This window comes from Aquarana catesbeiana, linkage group LG02, assembly GCF_042186555.1.
Source record: "Aquarana catesbeiana isolate 2022-GZ linkage group LG02, ASM4218655v1, whole genome shotgun sequence".
Classification (NCBI taxonomy): domain Eukaryota; kingdom Metazoa; phylum Chordata; class Amphibia; order Anura; family Ranidae; genus Aquarana; species Aquarana catesbeiana.
This window is the reverse complement of record NC_133325.1, coordinates 673771669-673787191: the sequence shown is the minus strand read 5'-3', so window position 1 is coordinate 673787191 and position 15523 is coordinate 673771669. Positions and strand designations below refer to the sequence as shown.

Below are 15523 nucleotides of genomic sequence, written 5' to 3'. Positions count from 1 at the left end.
AAGATACTGCAGATGGATTGACAGCAACAGTTTGTCTGTGGGTCTGTCCATTGTACTTTTAAGGGGCCGGAGAGCATGTGGCAGACGGCTATGAACAGTAGCAATATATAGGGAAATAAATGGTAATCATTGTCTACAACGCTCCACTGAGCCATATAAATATGTACTAATCATTGTAGTTGTATTTGTTTGCACAAGCTTCATAATCCTAATAGTACTATGCCTGTATGTAGGAAGTCTTATCCTTGTGACAACAGATCAAGAAATAACGAGGACAGAAGTGAAAGGCCACAGAGGTTCCAACCCTTCCCCACTCCACCCAGACCAAAAGAAAGATTTGGGCTGGAGTTGGGCTAACAGACATGACAGTAGAGAAGTAAAAATGTGTGCAAGTGTGTAGAAGGCTTCTTTTCATTGGATAGTTCTTACTAGAGAAGTCAGTAGTCACTGCCTTGTGTCAGCCAGAGGATCTCCAGATATGAGCGCTCCAGATTACCTCCATCTATACAGGAGCTGTACATTGCTTATACTGTATCAGTATTTCTCAACTCCAGTCCCCAACAGGTCATGTTTTCAGGCTCTCCATTATTTTGCACAGGTGATTTGATCTGTTTCACTGCCTTAGTAATTACCACAGCAGTTTCATCTGAGGAAAATCCTAAAAAAAACATGACCTGTTGGGGCACCTTGAGGACTGGAGTTGAGAAACACTGGCTTATTATACTGTCAGGTGGCAGCCTGAGCTAGATCTGTCCCATTTCCCTACTTCTAGACGAGTCATGACAATGCAGTACCAGGAGCCGAGCACTGTACAGTCTGATCACATGTAAACAACCCTTCTAATTTCACTGCTTGGATGATGCAACGCTTGCTACACTCTATAGATCATTTGCCCCCTACAGCACCCCGTCCCCGGACCACGTTACGTGATTGACAGAAGTTGGAGCACGTGGGGACTGGAGTGCAGGAGCGAGAGAAGAGAGATCGGCGTTAACCATGTGAGTGGTTTGTAGTCTGCTGGTTACATGGGAGACTCGTTGGTGTCAGTGAGACGAGGACTGGGCAGCCTGCAGTGCTGTGTGCAATCAGCGCACATCTTATGTTCTATAGTGACAACATATCATAGGCGGGAGGTGTATGGGGGACACAGTGCGGTCCCTAGACATGGGTGACCTAGGGGACACAGTGCGGTCCCTAAACGTGGGTGACACAGTGCAGTCCCTAGAAGTGGGTGACACAGTGCGGTCCCTAGACATGGGTGATATAGGGAACACGGTGCATACAGTAAAGTCTCTAGACATAGGGGACACAGTGCAGTCCCTAGACATGGGGGACACAGTGCAGTCCCTAGACATGGGGGACACAGTGCAGTCTCCAGACATGGGTGACATAGGGGACACAGTGCGGTCCCTAGACATGGGTGACATAGGGGACACAGTGCATATAGTAAAGTCTCTAGACATGGGGGACACAGTGCAGTCCCTAGGCATGGGGGACACAGTGCAGTCCCTAGGCAGGGGAAAATAGGGGACACAGTGCAGTCCCTAGGCATGGGTGACACGGTGCAGTTCCTAGACATGGGTGACATAGGGGACACGGTGCATACAGTAGTCTCTAGACATAGGGGACACAGTGCAGTCTCCAGACATAGGGGACACGATGCAGTCCCTAGACTTGGGTGACATAGGGGACACAGTGCGGTCCCTAGACATGGGTGACATAGGGGACACAGTGCATACAGTAAAGTCTCTAGACATGGGGGACACAGTGCAGTCCCTAGACATGGGGGTCACAGTGCAGTCCCTAGACATGGGTGATGTGGGGGACACAGTGCACGGTCCCTAGACGTGGGGGACACAGTGCGCGGTCCCTAGACGTGGGGGACATAGGGGACACAATGCAGTCCCTAGACGTGGGGGACATAGGGGACACAATGCGGTCCCTAGACGCGGTGGACATAGGGGACACAATGCGGTCCCTAGACGCGGGGGACATAGGGGACACAATGCGGTCCCTAGACGCGGGGGACATAGGGGACACAATGCGGTCTCTAGACATAGGGGGCACAATGCGGTCTCTAGACATAGGGGACACAATGCGGTCTCTAGACATAGGGGACACAATGCGGTCTCTAGACATAGGGGACACAATGCGGTCTCTAGACATAGGGGACACAATGCGGTCTCTAGACGTGGGGGACACAGTGCAGTCCCAGCGAGAGAAGAGAGATCGGTGTTAACCCTGTGAGTGGTTTGTAGTTTGCTGGTTACATGGGAGACTCGTTGGTGTCAGTGAGACGAGGACTGGGCAGCCTGCAGTGCTGTGTGCAATCAGCGCACATCTTATGTTCTATAGTGACAACATATCATATGGCGGAAGGTGCATGGGGGAGGTCCGTGGGTCTCACTGCAGACCCACCTCCATCAGTATAGATCCCCCCCCCTCAGTCCAGACCCACCTAGATCAGTATAGACCCCCCTCAGAATAAACCACCCCCTCCTCCATCAGCACTGACCCCCCGCAGGACAAACCATCCCCCCAATCAGTACAGACCCCCCCCACCCCATCGGGCCAGGACTCTCCATGAGGCCTCGGCGCTGCTCAGGATGCTTTGTTTGTCTCCGTGCCATTTACAGAACCAAGAGGCGGAGCCTGGGTAGCAAGAAAGCGGCTGCCAATAGAAATGTTCCAGCCTGTCTTCTGTAAAATGGCGACGGAGACAGAATTGACCAGTGCGGATGACCTCTAGCGGCGGTGGGGAAGAAAAAAAAAAAAAAAAAAGGGGGGGAGAAAAATAAACGATTTCCGGGGCATTTCACGGGAAACGGTAAGACCGGACAAAGGTCTAAATCCCAGGACAGTTAGCAAGTATGGTAGTCTAATATGAGAGACACGCACACACACACACTCTGCCCTTGACTACAAGTACTCACAAAGTGCACTCGGGCACCACCTCAAAGTAGGGTTGCTAGCCAGCGCAGGCGTGTAGAGCTAACAGAAATCCCTATTAACTTCATAGTCAGTCAGCTCGCTAGCAGCTCTTCAAAGTTAACTTATCTGCCATTATATAACATGTATGCTGCCACGCTAGAACAGTGAAAATAGATGCTAACTAAAGAAGTCCATATAAAACGTGCAAACAGGTTCATTTTTGTGAGAATGTTCAAATCCAAATTATGTGACTTGGCGGCAAACGCCACGGATAATGTTAACGTGGCATTTGTTGCCAGGGCATATATTTTGGACTTTAAAGTTTTCACAAACATTAACCTCTTTGCACTTTTTATATGAACTTCTTTATTTAGCATTTATTTTCAGTGTACTAGCGTGGCAACATCCATGTTATATACTGCTATATAGTGTTGTCTTTCTATTTAGGCCTCATGTACACTGCTGCTGGTAAAACGGACGTTTAGGAGCAGTTGGGCGTTTTTTCAGCAGCCCCTGAACTCTCCTCTATGTTCTCTTATCAGTACATGTACACAGGGTCATTTATAGTCGTTTCTAGGCAGTTGAGTTTAGAAACATTTTTTGGAAAGCAAAAAAAATGCATTCGGGACAGATGTTCAGAGGCATTTAAAATGCCAAATGCCTCTAACAGCTTGTAAATGCGGTAACTTGCATTTAGCTGTGTTTCATTTACAACGCTTCTAAACGCAAACGTGGCATGTAAACACGACAAAAAGGAAGTTTTTAAACGTCCCGTGTACATTAAGGCCCCATGTACTCGGGACGCTGTTAAACGTGCGTTCAGAGGCAGTTGGACGCTTTTTTCAACTGCCCCTGTTATCTCATTCAATGTTATCCTATGTGACCATGTACACGGTCTCGTTTATTGCCGTTTTTTTTGCAGTTGCGTTTAACAGCATTTCTTTGGAAGCCAAAAAATGGGTTCAGATGCAGAAGATTTCCATGTTTCAGATGCCAAACGCGGTTACCCGCGTTTAGACACGTTTTTCGTCTATAAGCGTTTTTAAAGGTGCCCTATATTTTTAGACCTGAAAAGACAAAAATATGATGGAAAACAATGAAAAAACATAAAAAAAATATAGTTATAAAATGTTTTAATTACTTACGATGATTCGTAGACCATATATAGCCATATATAGTCCATACATTGCTGCGCAATCAAAGGATGGGTTCAATAGTGACGAACGCTGACTCTGGACCTCTCACGCAATTTTCTACGTCATTCTAGCCTCGTCAAGAGCAACGTCAGGAGCATTTCCTCACATATGCTCATTATGGGATCCATTGCAAAAAAAAAAAAAGCACGTACAAGTAGACAACTGCTCTCTCTGCTGCTGCTACTCACTCTGGTCAAAATGGCTGAAATAGTTAACTATAATGTTTTTTGAGTTTGGGGAGGGTCTTAAATGAGGTAGTGTGAATAAACGCTTCTAGACGCAAACAAGGCTAAACGTGGCATGCAAACGCGGCTAAACTAGCGTTTTAAACGCAGGTTTCAAGGTGTCAAAAAAATTTGTTCAGAAGACTTTGCCTCAGCGTCCCGTGTACATAAGGCCTAAGGCTACATTGTCAGCAGCTGTTTGTATTTACATTGATAACATCAGCGCAGTTTCTATTTTATGTTTTTTAATCTGCCATTATAGTTTCCTTTTATTTCAAGGTAAGAATTACCTATAACTGATTTTCTTTGACTTTGCAGATAAGAAATGGCCCTTAATAAGTCAATGCATCCAAGAAACCGTTATAAGGACCAACCTCCAAATTTTGCCCACTTGGCTTCCAAGTATCCGGAGTTTAAGAAGCATGTTAGTGTGAGCCTATCCGGAAGAGTAAGGTATATTACTTTTTTTACTATTCATTTAATATAATGTGAACCTCTCTCTCTGCTCCTGCTAGCTTTACACATCTACACATTTAAATAGTCTTCTTTAAACTTCTGGGTTAATTTACTAAAGAGTTGTCAGACAGCCATGTCTGTCTTAGCAACATATACTCAGGTAATATCTTAAAATATATACACTACCGTTCAAAAGTTTGGGGTCACATTGAAATGTCCTTATTTTTGAAGGAAAAGCACTGTACTTTTAAATGAAGCTAACTTTAAACTAGTCCTAACTTTAAACAAATATACTCTATACATTGCTAATGTGGTAAATGACTATTCTAACTGCAAATGTCTAGTTTTTGGTGCAATATCTACATAGGTGTATAGAGGCCCATTTCCAGCAACTATCACTCCAGTGTTCTAATGGTACAATGTGTTTGCTCATTGGCTCAGAAGGCTAATTGATGATTAGCAAACCCTTGTGCAATCATGTTCACACATCTAAAAACAGTCTAGCTCCTTCCAGAAGCTACAAAACTGACCTTCCTGTGAGCAGATTGAGTTTCTGGAGCATCACATTTGTGGGGTCAATTAAACGCTCAAAATGGCCAGAAAAAGAGAACTTTCATCTGAAACTCGACAGTCTATTCTTGTTCTTAGAAATGAAGGCTATTCCATGCGAGAAATTGCAAAGAAATTGAAGATTTCCTACAACGGTGTGTACTACTCCCTTCAGAGGACAGCACAAACAGGCTCTAACCAGAGTAGAAAAAGAAGTGGGAGGCCGCGTTGCACAACTAAGCAAGAAGATAAGCAACATTAGAGTCTCTAGTTTGAGAAACAGACGCCTCACAGGTCCCCAACTGGCATCTTCATTAAATAGTACCCGCAAAACACCAGTGTCAACATCTACAGTGAAGAGGCAGCTGCGGGATTTTGGGCTTCAGGGCAGAGTGGCAAAGAAAAAGCCATATCTGAGACTGGCCAATAAAAGAAAAAGATTAAGATGGGCAAAAGAACACAGACATTGGACAGAGGAAGACTGGAAAAAAGTGTTGTGGACGGATGCCAAAGGTGTGCAATGCTGTAATTGCTGCAAAAGGAGGATTCTTTGATGAAAGCAAAGTTTGATGTAAAAACAATGTTATTTCAAATACAAATCATTATTTCTAACCTTGTCAATGTCTTGACTCTATTTTCTATTCATTTCACAACGTATGGTGGTGAATAAGTGTGACTTTTCATGGAAAACACAAAATTGTTTGGGTGACCCCAAACTTTTGAACGGTAGTGTATGTACAACCCCATTTCCAAAAAAAGTTGGGAGGCTTTGTAAAATCTACATAAAAACATATTGCAATGATTTGCAAATCTCCTAAACCCATCAGGCTAAAACGCTGTATTAAATGTCCGTGATGCTCGGGCACTCAGGTGGCACCACATTAAAACAGCCATGATTTTGTGGTAGATATCAATGCATGGGCTCAGGAATACATCCAAAAATCACTGTCTGTAAACACAGTTCACCATGTCATCCAAAAATGCAAGGTAGAGCTCTAGCATGCAAAGAAGCAACCATATCTGAATATGATCCAGAAATGCCGCCATATTCCCTGGGCCATGCTCATTTAAAATGATCTGCTGCAAAGTGGAAAACTGTTCTGTGGTCAGACGAATCAAAATATTTTGTTTTTTCTGGCAACCATGGGCGCTGTGTCCTCTGCACTAACGAGGAGAGGGACCTTCTGGCTTGTTATCAGCACTCAGTTTTAAAAGCCTGCATCTCCGATGGTATGGGGGTGCATTAGTGCGTATGGAATGGGCAGCCTGCTCATCTGGAAAGGGACCATCAGTTTTGAAAGATATATCCAGCATATTAGAAGAGCAGCATATGTTCCCATCCAGGTAATGTCATTTTCAGGGAAGGTTTTGCATATTTCAGCAGAACAATAATAAACCGCATGCTGCATCTATGACAACAGTATAGCTTCATAGTAGAAGTGTTGGGGTGCTTACCCGGCCTGCCTACAGTTCAGACCTTTTACCAACTGAAATTATTTGGCACATCTTGAAACAAAAAATATGACAAATGACCCAAGACTGTAGAGCAGTTAGAATCCTATATCAGGCCAACATTCCTCTCCTAAAACTTCACAACTGGCTTCAGTTCCCAGATGTTTACAGAGTGTTAATAAAAGAAGAGGGGGATGCTACACCGTGGTAAACGGTGTAGCATTTGATAGGTTTTCTATCTTTTAATGTGAATAAAAGATGGCTTTATGAGATTCGCAAATCATTGCATTCTGCTTTTATGTACAGCGCATCTGGTAAAGTATTCACAGCGCTTCACTTTTTCCACATTTTATTATGTTGCACCCTTAATCTAAAATGGATTCAATTCATTATTTTCCTCAAAATTCTACAAACAATACCCCATAATGACAGCGTGAAAGGAGTTTGTTTTGAAATCTTTGCAAATTTATTAAAAATGAAAAATGAAAAGAATCACATTTATATAAGTATTGACAGCCTTTGCTCAATACTTTGTTGAAGCACCTTTGGCACCAATTACAGCCTCAAGTCTTTTGCGTATGATGCAACAAGCTTGGCACACTTATTTTTGGTCAGTTTCTCCCATTCTTTGCAGGACCTCTCAAGCTCCATCAGGTTGGATGGGGTGTGTTGGTGCACAGCCATTTTCCAATCTCTCCAGAGATGTTCAATCGGGTTTGAGTCTGGGCTCTGGCTGGGTCACTCAAGGACATTCACAGAGTTGTCCCGTAGCCACTTCTTTGTTATCTTGGCTGTGTGCTTCGGGTCGTCATGTCGGAAAATGAACCTTTACCCCAGTCTGAGGCCCAGAGTGCTCTGGAGCAGGTTTTCATCAAGGATGTCTCCGTACATTGCTGCATTTATCTTTCCCTTTATCCTGAATAGTCTCCCAGTTACTGCCACTAAAAAACATCCCCACAGCATGATGCTGCCACCACCATGCTTCACTGTAGGGATGGCATTGGCTAGGTAATGAGCGGTGCCTGGTTTTCTCCAGACATAACACTTGCCTTTTAGACCAAAGAGTTCAATCTTTATTTAGACCAGAGAATTTTGTTTGTCGTGGTTTGAGAGCCCTTCTGGTGCCTTTTGGAAACTCCATGAGGCCTGTCATGTGCCTTTTACTGAGGAGTGGCTTCCCTCTGGACACTCTACCATACAGGCCTGATTGGTGGAGTGCTGCAGAGATGGTTGTTTTTTTGGAAGGTTCTCTCTTCACAGAGAAATGCTGGAGCTCTGTCCAGAGTGACCATCAGGTTCTTGGTCACCTCCCTGACTAAGGCATTTCTCCCCCGATCTCGCAGTTTGGCTGGGCGGTCTGCTGTAGGAAAAGTGGAGGCCACTGTGCTCATTGAGACCATCAATGCTGCAGACATTTTTCTGTACCCTTCTCCAGATCTGTGCCTCGATACAATCCTGTTTCGGAGGTCTACATTCCTTGGACTTCATGGTTGGTTTGTGCTCTGACATGCACTGTTAACAATGGGACCTTATATAGACAGGCGTGGGCCTGTGCAATCAACTGAATTTAACCACAGGTTGACTTCAAGTTGTAGAAACATCTTAAGGGTGATTCGTGGAAAGAGGATGCACCTGAGCTAAATTTTGAGTGTTGTGGCAAAGACTGAATACTTTTTTTTTCATATTTTTTTTTTTTTTAATAAATTTGCAAAGATTTCTTGTACAAAAGGTTTTATTGAACATAAAGGAAAAATCCTTAATAGTACAATGAGAGAAGCATATAACTGTGCATTATGTAGATACATGTCTGCATGGTCTTGATACAGAAAAAAACAAGGAATAATGGGAAATGAAAACAGGCATCATATCACAAAATCATGTAATATTACATAAAGCACTTTTGGAGGTGAAAAAGAAAAAAAGAAAGGTGTACATAAGCATTTGTCAGCCTATACTTTATCCCCTTCAGGGGCAGTCTTGCAGATTTAGAGATATATGGAAAAAAGAAAAAAAACAAAATTTCCAAAAAATGATTATGGAACATGGGAGTAAAAAAGAAAAACATTGGCTGACCGAATGAGTAAGAGAAAAGAAAAGAAAGGAAAAAAAAAAAGGGGAGCAGAGGAAAAATAGAGGAAAAAGAAAGGTGGGAAGAGCAGAAAAGTAGGGGGGGGGGGGGAGAGGGGGGAGGGGGGGAGAGATCCGCGGGATGGGGTGCCTGCAATCACATTACAAGGAGAGTAATGCCGAGTCGAATCTGGAGGGGTGAGCATAGTTTACCCATGGTTGCCATATTCGGAGAAATTTGTCATGGGTATCTGATAAAATTGCTGTCAGCTTTTCGTTAACCATGGTATCATTAATGCGATTTTTAACTGCTTCAAAACTCAGGGCTGGTGTTTTCCATGATTTTGCAATAGTTAATTTAGTTGCAGTAAGTATATGGGATGCAAGCTGACGTTCTGGGCGCAACAGTTCATTGATTGGTTTCCCCAAGAGGGCCTCAAAAGGGTCCCTCTTTATAGTAGTATTGAAAAGATTTCGGAGAAGTGTATACACTCTGATCCACAGTCTGCATACCTTAGGACACTTCCACCAAATATGTGCCATCGTGCCCTCTTGTGTGCAACCTCGAAAGCATAATGGGGAATATGATGGGATGAACCTCGCTATTCTGGCAGGGATGTAGTACCATCTATATAATATTTTGTAAGCATTTTCCAAGAACAAAACATTCTTGGAGCACTTGGATAATGAGATTGTCATGGCCTGCCAGTCCTCCTGGTCAAGTTTTTTACCCAGCTCCGCTTCCCAATGAAGTTGGTATTTTCTAGTGGGCGGTTTTGTCGAATTGATAATGGCTGCGTAAATTAATGAAATCAGACCTGGGGACTGGGGTCGTGATCTACAAAGATGTTCAAAGTGGGTTAGAGTATAAGGGGGGTCATCAGATCTTATCAGGGTTAGTAGAAAATGTCGTATTTGCATATATCTAAAATGCTCCCTTAGGGGGATATCATGTGAGGAGCGTAAAGCCGCAAATGTTGTGATCCTAGTTGGAGAAAGCATAGAGTGGACATCCACAAAGCCTTGCTCAGTCCACCATCGAAACTGTTGCGGATTATCTTGTCCTGGTGGAAACAATGGGCAGTGCAGGAGGGAGAGTAGGGGGAGATGCAGGGAGATTAAACCTGCAGAGTATTTGACAGAATCCCACAACCTTAGTGAATGGGCCAGACAGGGGCCCATAGCACTAGGGCGATGTTCTCGAGGGAGCCATGGAAGAGAAGCCAAGGGTATTGGGTGAGAGTCTACCATATCCATAGCGGCCCATAACGGTATCTGAGTTTTTTCATGGAGATGAGATAATGGCGCTATGGCTGCAGCTATGTAATAAGCTTGTAGGTTGGGTACAGATAAACCTCCATTAATTTTTCAAGCAAATAATACCTGCTTATTAATCCTGGGTTTCTTAAAGCCCCAAATAAACTGCATAATCTTGCGCTGATGAATACGGAGAATATGGGAGGGGACCTGTACCGGGAGAACCCTGAAGTAATACAGTAATTTTGGGAGGTAGGACATGCGGATAGTTGTTATCCTGCCGAACCAGGATAACGGGAGAGCGGACCATGAGGAGAGCATTTTAGTGAGATTTCTAAATAATGGGGGGAAATTGGCTTGGAATAAACCTGAGTATGTTGGGGTGAGTCGAATACCAAGATAGGGTAGAGAATTCAGCCATTGAAAAGAAAAGTGTGACTGTAGGGAATCTAATTCAGATGGGGAGAGGTTTATTGACATTGCTTTGGATTTAGCGGGATTGACCGAGAGGCCCGAAAAGGTGGCAAAGGTTTCCAGAAGAGTTAGCAGGTTAGGGAGTGTGATTCTTGGTTTGGTGATAGTCAATAAAATGTCATCCGCGAACATAGACAGTTTATGCGGGGTTCCCGCTATCTCCACGCCAGTTATATCAGGGTGAGATCTAATGGCTTCCGCTAGGGGTTCCAATGCCAAAATGAATAACAATGGAGAGAGCTGGCACCCCTGGCGAGTTCCCCTTTTAATTGGGAAGATGTAGGATTCAAACCCGTAGTACTTCACCTTGGCTTGAGGAGAGTTATAGATAGCTGAGATCCAGCTCATAAATGATGTGCCAAAACCAAAGTGCTTCAACGTTTGAATCAGGTAAGACCAGGACAGTGTATCAAAAGCCTTATTGATATCCAAAGATAAGAACATAGTTTCAATGTGTCTGTTATGAACAATATGTTGTATTTGGAGAAGACGTCTTATTGCGTCCCCTGCCTGTCTACGTGGGACAAATCCCACTTGTTCTTTTTTTATTAGACGTGGAAGGAAGGAGTTGAGGCGGGTGGCCAGGATCTTTGTTAAAATTTTCATGTCGATGTTGATGAGTGATATGGGCCGAAAGTTAGCCCATGACGAATGGTCCTTATCTGGCTTGGGTATCATGACTATGTTGGCGGTCAATTGGTTAGGTGTAAAGTGACAACCATCCTTGACTGAATTATACATTTTAGTTAAATGTGGAGCAATGATATCTGCCATTTTCCGGTAATAAAGTGCCGTGAAGCCGGCAGGGCCCGGCTTCTTGCCCACTTTCAACTCCTTGATACATTGGAGTACTTCTGAGACCTGTATATCACGGTCCATCAGGGATGTATGAGTTTCAGACAAGGATGGTAATGTTAAATTCTTAAGGAAGGTATCTAGGCCTTGGGTTGAAAGGTGATCCTGTTCCGAATAAAGTTTAGTGAGGCGGTGTCTAAATTCCTGCAGGATTTTTTGGGGGTTACCTGTTAGGGAATTGTGGCGGGTGCGAAGGGTGATAGGAGAAAATTTCGGGGCGAAGGTGCGTAGTCTATTAGCTAACATAGTATTAGGTTTATTCGCTTTAATATACCATTTTTGTCGGGCCCATCGTAGAGTTCGTTCTGCTTCGTCAGTCAGGCATAAGTCTAAATCTGTGCGGGCTTTATCTAAGAGTTTGCGGTTATTGGGGGTAGGTGTTAGTTTGAAGGCCTTGGTCGCGGTCTCTACTTTTAATTCAAGTTCTTGTCGAGCCTTTGCTCTCTCTTTTTTCCGTCTAGACGCTATACGTATGACATGTCCTCTGAGGACCGCTTTATATGCTTCCCACAGTGTAATTGGGGATGGTACTGAACCTATGTTAATTCTAAAATATTCTGCTGAAGCTTCATGGATATCAGCAAGAATCTCTTTGTGGGATAGGAGAGAATCATTCATCACCCATGGGGAGAATTGTGATTTACTCAGTAAAGAGCGACAAACCGTTAGAATGGGATCATGGTCTGACCATGGGGCTGTAAGGATAGAGATTGATTCTATTAAGGGAAGATGTTTGCGAAGTACGAACATATGGTCAATCCTAGAGTGAGAATGGTGAGGGTGAGAGTAATGGGTGTAATCCCTACTCAGGGGATGGAGTTCCCGCCATATGTCTATTAGGTCAGAGTTCTGTAGGGAGCATAAAAAGGAGTTGGCAGCCGCCGAGGGAGGTTTATAGTCCGGTGGGTATTTGTCAAGGGAGGGTTTTAACGTTACATTAGAGTCTCCTGCTATCAATAGGGTACCTTTTTGGTGAGATCGTATCAGAGAACAGACATGGGTAAGAAAGGGCCCTGGATTAGTATTCGGAGCATAATAGGACATGATCGTTATCTCGTTATCCTGAATCGTGCCTTGCAAAATTAAATATCTACCTTCTGGGTCAGCTATCTGCTTACTGCAAATAAATGGAACCCTTTTGCTTATGGCGATCAGAACGCCTCTGTGTTTAGTAGATGCGTTGGCCAGAAATACCTGTGGGTATTGTGCCGCAAAGTATTTAGGGCAAGAGGTTGTAGAAAAATGCGTTTCTTGTAAACAAGCGATGTCTATTTTTTGTTGTTTTAGATATTTGAAGATCTTGACCCTTTTCTGGGGGGAATTCATACCCTGAACATTCAGGGTAAACCAATTAAGGGTCATGGGATCAGGGGGTTTCTCCTATATGAAGTTCCAGTCAGACATCCCGCGGAAGGGGAAGGGAAAAAAGGAGGGGGGGCAAGCAAAGGGCACCAGAGAAAAAGAGAGGCAGGTAAGGTAGAGGTAGTAAGAAAATCTCGAATTCGGATAAACAACAATACCTTGGTTGCTTTATCTTGTGGGCTGAAAGACCCACATTCGAGTAAGACATTGGCCGAGACAGCCGTCTCGGTCAAGTGCTCACTCATCGGGGGTAGCATTTGTCCAACGGGACCCCCGGCCTATCATTTAACAATCATAACTTGTAAGTGTACGGTGAGAGCAGAAACTAGAAATCTATAAGCTCAGATTTAGGGGAGATAAATTTAAAACAACAAAACTAGATTATTGTTGGTGAAACAATATAGTACATGAAGGTACAACCATAACTTTGTCCCCGCCGGCCCGGACCCGAAAGCCAAAAGGCCTCCAGACCCTTGACCACCAGGGAGATTGATCCAGCCCCTCCGCACCCCCCCACCCCCCCTTACGGAGGCAGCGGTGCGGGGCACGGAAACAACTGCCCGCGCCGCAACAGAACTCCACGTAAGGGAACTCCTGCGGCTGCGGTTTCTCCCTCCCCCCACCACGTCAAACCCTAGAAACAAACAAAGATGTTATAGTCATATTCCTGCATTAAATGGATAAAATTATCCTGAAGACTTAACCTGGAAATAAAATAAAAAGAAAAAGAGAAAAATTGAAGAAATATATAAAAAAAATAAATCTATACTTCTTCTTCAAACGTGGGTAGTCTTCATCCTGGGAAGATGCTGGTGAACGTCCATTGGCTTCTCTTCAATGTCCCTTCTTGCACCTCACACCGCCATCTCACTAATGGGGCGGACCTTGATGAGGTGTCCTTTAAAGTTCTTAGAGCATAGGACTAGATTTCCAGTAGTGGGACCAGTAATTCCTTACCTAAAACACTTATAAGTTCCAGGTGTAAAAGCAGGAAACAACAAAAAAATGGGCTGATCGCGGCCCGGGATCGGGCTACAGAAGGGGGCCGGATGTCGTTGAAAACAAACAAAATAGAGTACCTTCAACCATTGTTAGATTTATGGAACTTCTGGGACTGTAGTTCTCGCAGGGCTTGGGAGCCGGGTTGCGAACGTTAGGAGCCTTGTCGAGGAGGCCTGGAGGGTCCTGGTCTGGAGGAGGAGGAGGACGCCGCCTCCATCTGGGAGGATGGAAGGTCCAGTTGGAGATCCTGGAAATGTCGCTTTAACTCCGCTGGAGATGTAGCCTGAACTTGGCAACCCAAATGGGAGAAGGATACTTTGAAGGGGAACCCCCATCTGTATTTGATCCCCTGTGTTTGCAGTATTTGCAAATATGGCTTGAGACTCCGCCGTCTAGCAATCGTGACCGGCGAGAGATCAGCGAACAATTGAAGGGAATTTCCCTGAAATGAGAGAGTCTGTTGTTCTCTTGCCGCCTGCAAAAGCTTTTCTTTAGTACGGTAATAATGGAATTTTATGATGACATCTCTCGGGGGGCCATCCGTAGATTTAGGGGCCAGAGATCTATGTATGCGATCGAATTCAAGCCTGTCCACAGGGATCTCTGGGGCCAATTCCTGAAAAAAAGCCATTGCCGTGCCCTGCAGGTCATTCACCGTTTCTGGGATACCGCGGATGCGCAAGTTGTCCCTGCGGGCCCTATTTTCTGCGTCTTCTAATTTGTCTCTCAGGGACTCCAATTCTGTTGTTAGTTTATCTACCTCTTCCTCATGGCCCTCTAAGACTGTGGTCGCCAAATCCATGCGTTGCTCTAATTGATTCGTGCGGTGGCCTATCTCTTTAAGACCCCGCACCAAATCTGAGGAGAGTTTACGTGATGCCACAGTAATTTCATCCCTTACTATGTTACGGAATCTTGCCAAAAGATTGTCAGAGTCCAGGGGTAGAGGGCTTACCAGATCTGTAGGGAACTGTTGTAAGCTGTCCGTAGGAGATGTAGGGTTGTCATCAGACATGTGGGCAGCGTCCTCCCGTTCTGGAGGCTTGAGCGCCATATTGGATTTCCCCTTGCCTGGCGCTGTAAGAGATTTCTGGGGCTGCCTGGCTTTCTGCTTATTTTTTCCGGACCGGAGCATCACCGGCAGAGTCCTGAGACGCTCCGGAGTCCGGATCGCTGTGTGTGCTGCGGCCCCGCTGTTTCTGCTCGGTGTCAGGCCGGGTTAAGGATCCCGTCGGCGCGGAGCGGAGGAATCACACAGCCATTCCCGTCGCTCGCGCGCATGCGCCCCCCTAAATTTGCAAAGATTTCAAACAAACTTCTTTCATGTTGTCATTATGGGGTATTGTTTGTAGAATTTTGAGGAAAATAATGAATTTAATCCATTTTGGAATAAGGCTGTAACAACAAAATGTAACAAAAAGTGAAGCGCTGTGAATACTTCCCGGATGTACTGTAGATTTTTACACACCGTCCCAACTTTTTTGAATTGGGGTTGTAAACAATAAAAATTTCATAGAAGTTTTAACATATTAATGTTTTTTCAAAAGTCATTTCCATATTTTGAAATCTGTAGTTTTATTAATACCTTGTATTCTGCCACGAAGGTCCTTTCTTAGGCACATCCTGTGATGGGAATAATGCAATGTCATCTGTCACCCTGTCACAAGGGCTTTCATAGAGGAAAAATAGGGGCCATTT

The 15523-nt window shown here is 44.4% G+C and overlaps 1 protein-coding gene across 4 annotated transcripts in view; it reads left to right on the top strand.

The window, feature by feature from the left end:
- Positions 1 to 817: 817 nt before the first annotated feature.
- The window catches only part of METTL16 (methyltransferase 16, RNA N6-adenosine), a 193340-nt gene continuing 178634 nt past the window's right edge, over positions 818 to 15523 (top strand). The window contains exons 1-2 of one of the 4 annotated variants that reach the window (XM_073616698.1): positions 818 to 998; positions 4670 to 4804. In XM_073616698.1, coding sequence (XP_073472799.1) covers positions 4677 to 4804 — 128 coding nt within the window. In that variant the 5' untranslated portion in view covers positions 818 to 998; positions 4670 to 4676. The other 3 variants (XM_073616702.1, XM_073616699.1, XM_073616700.1) reach the window with 3 other exon arrangements.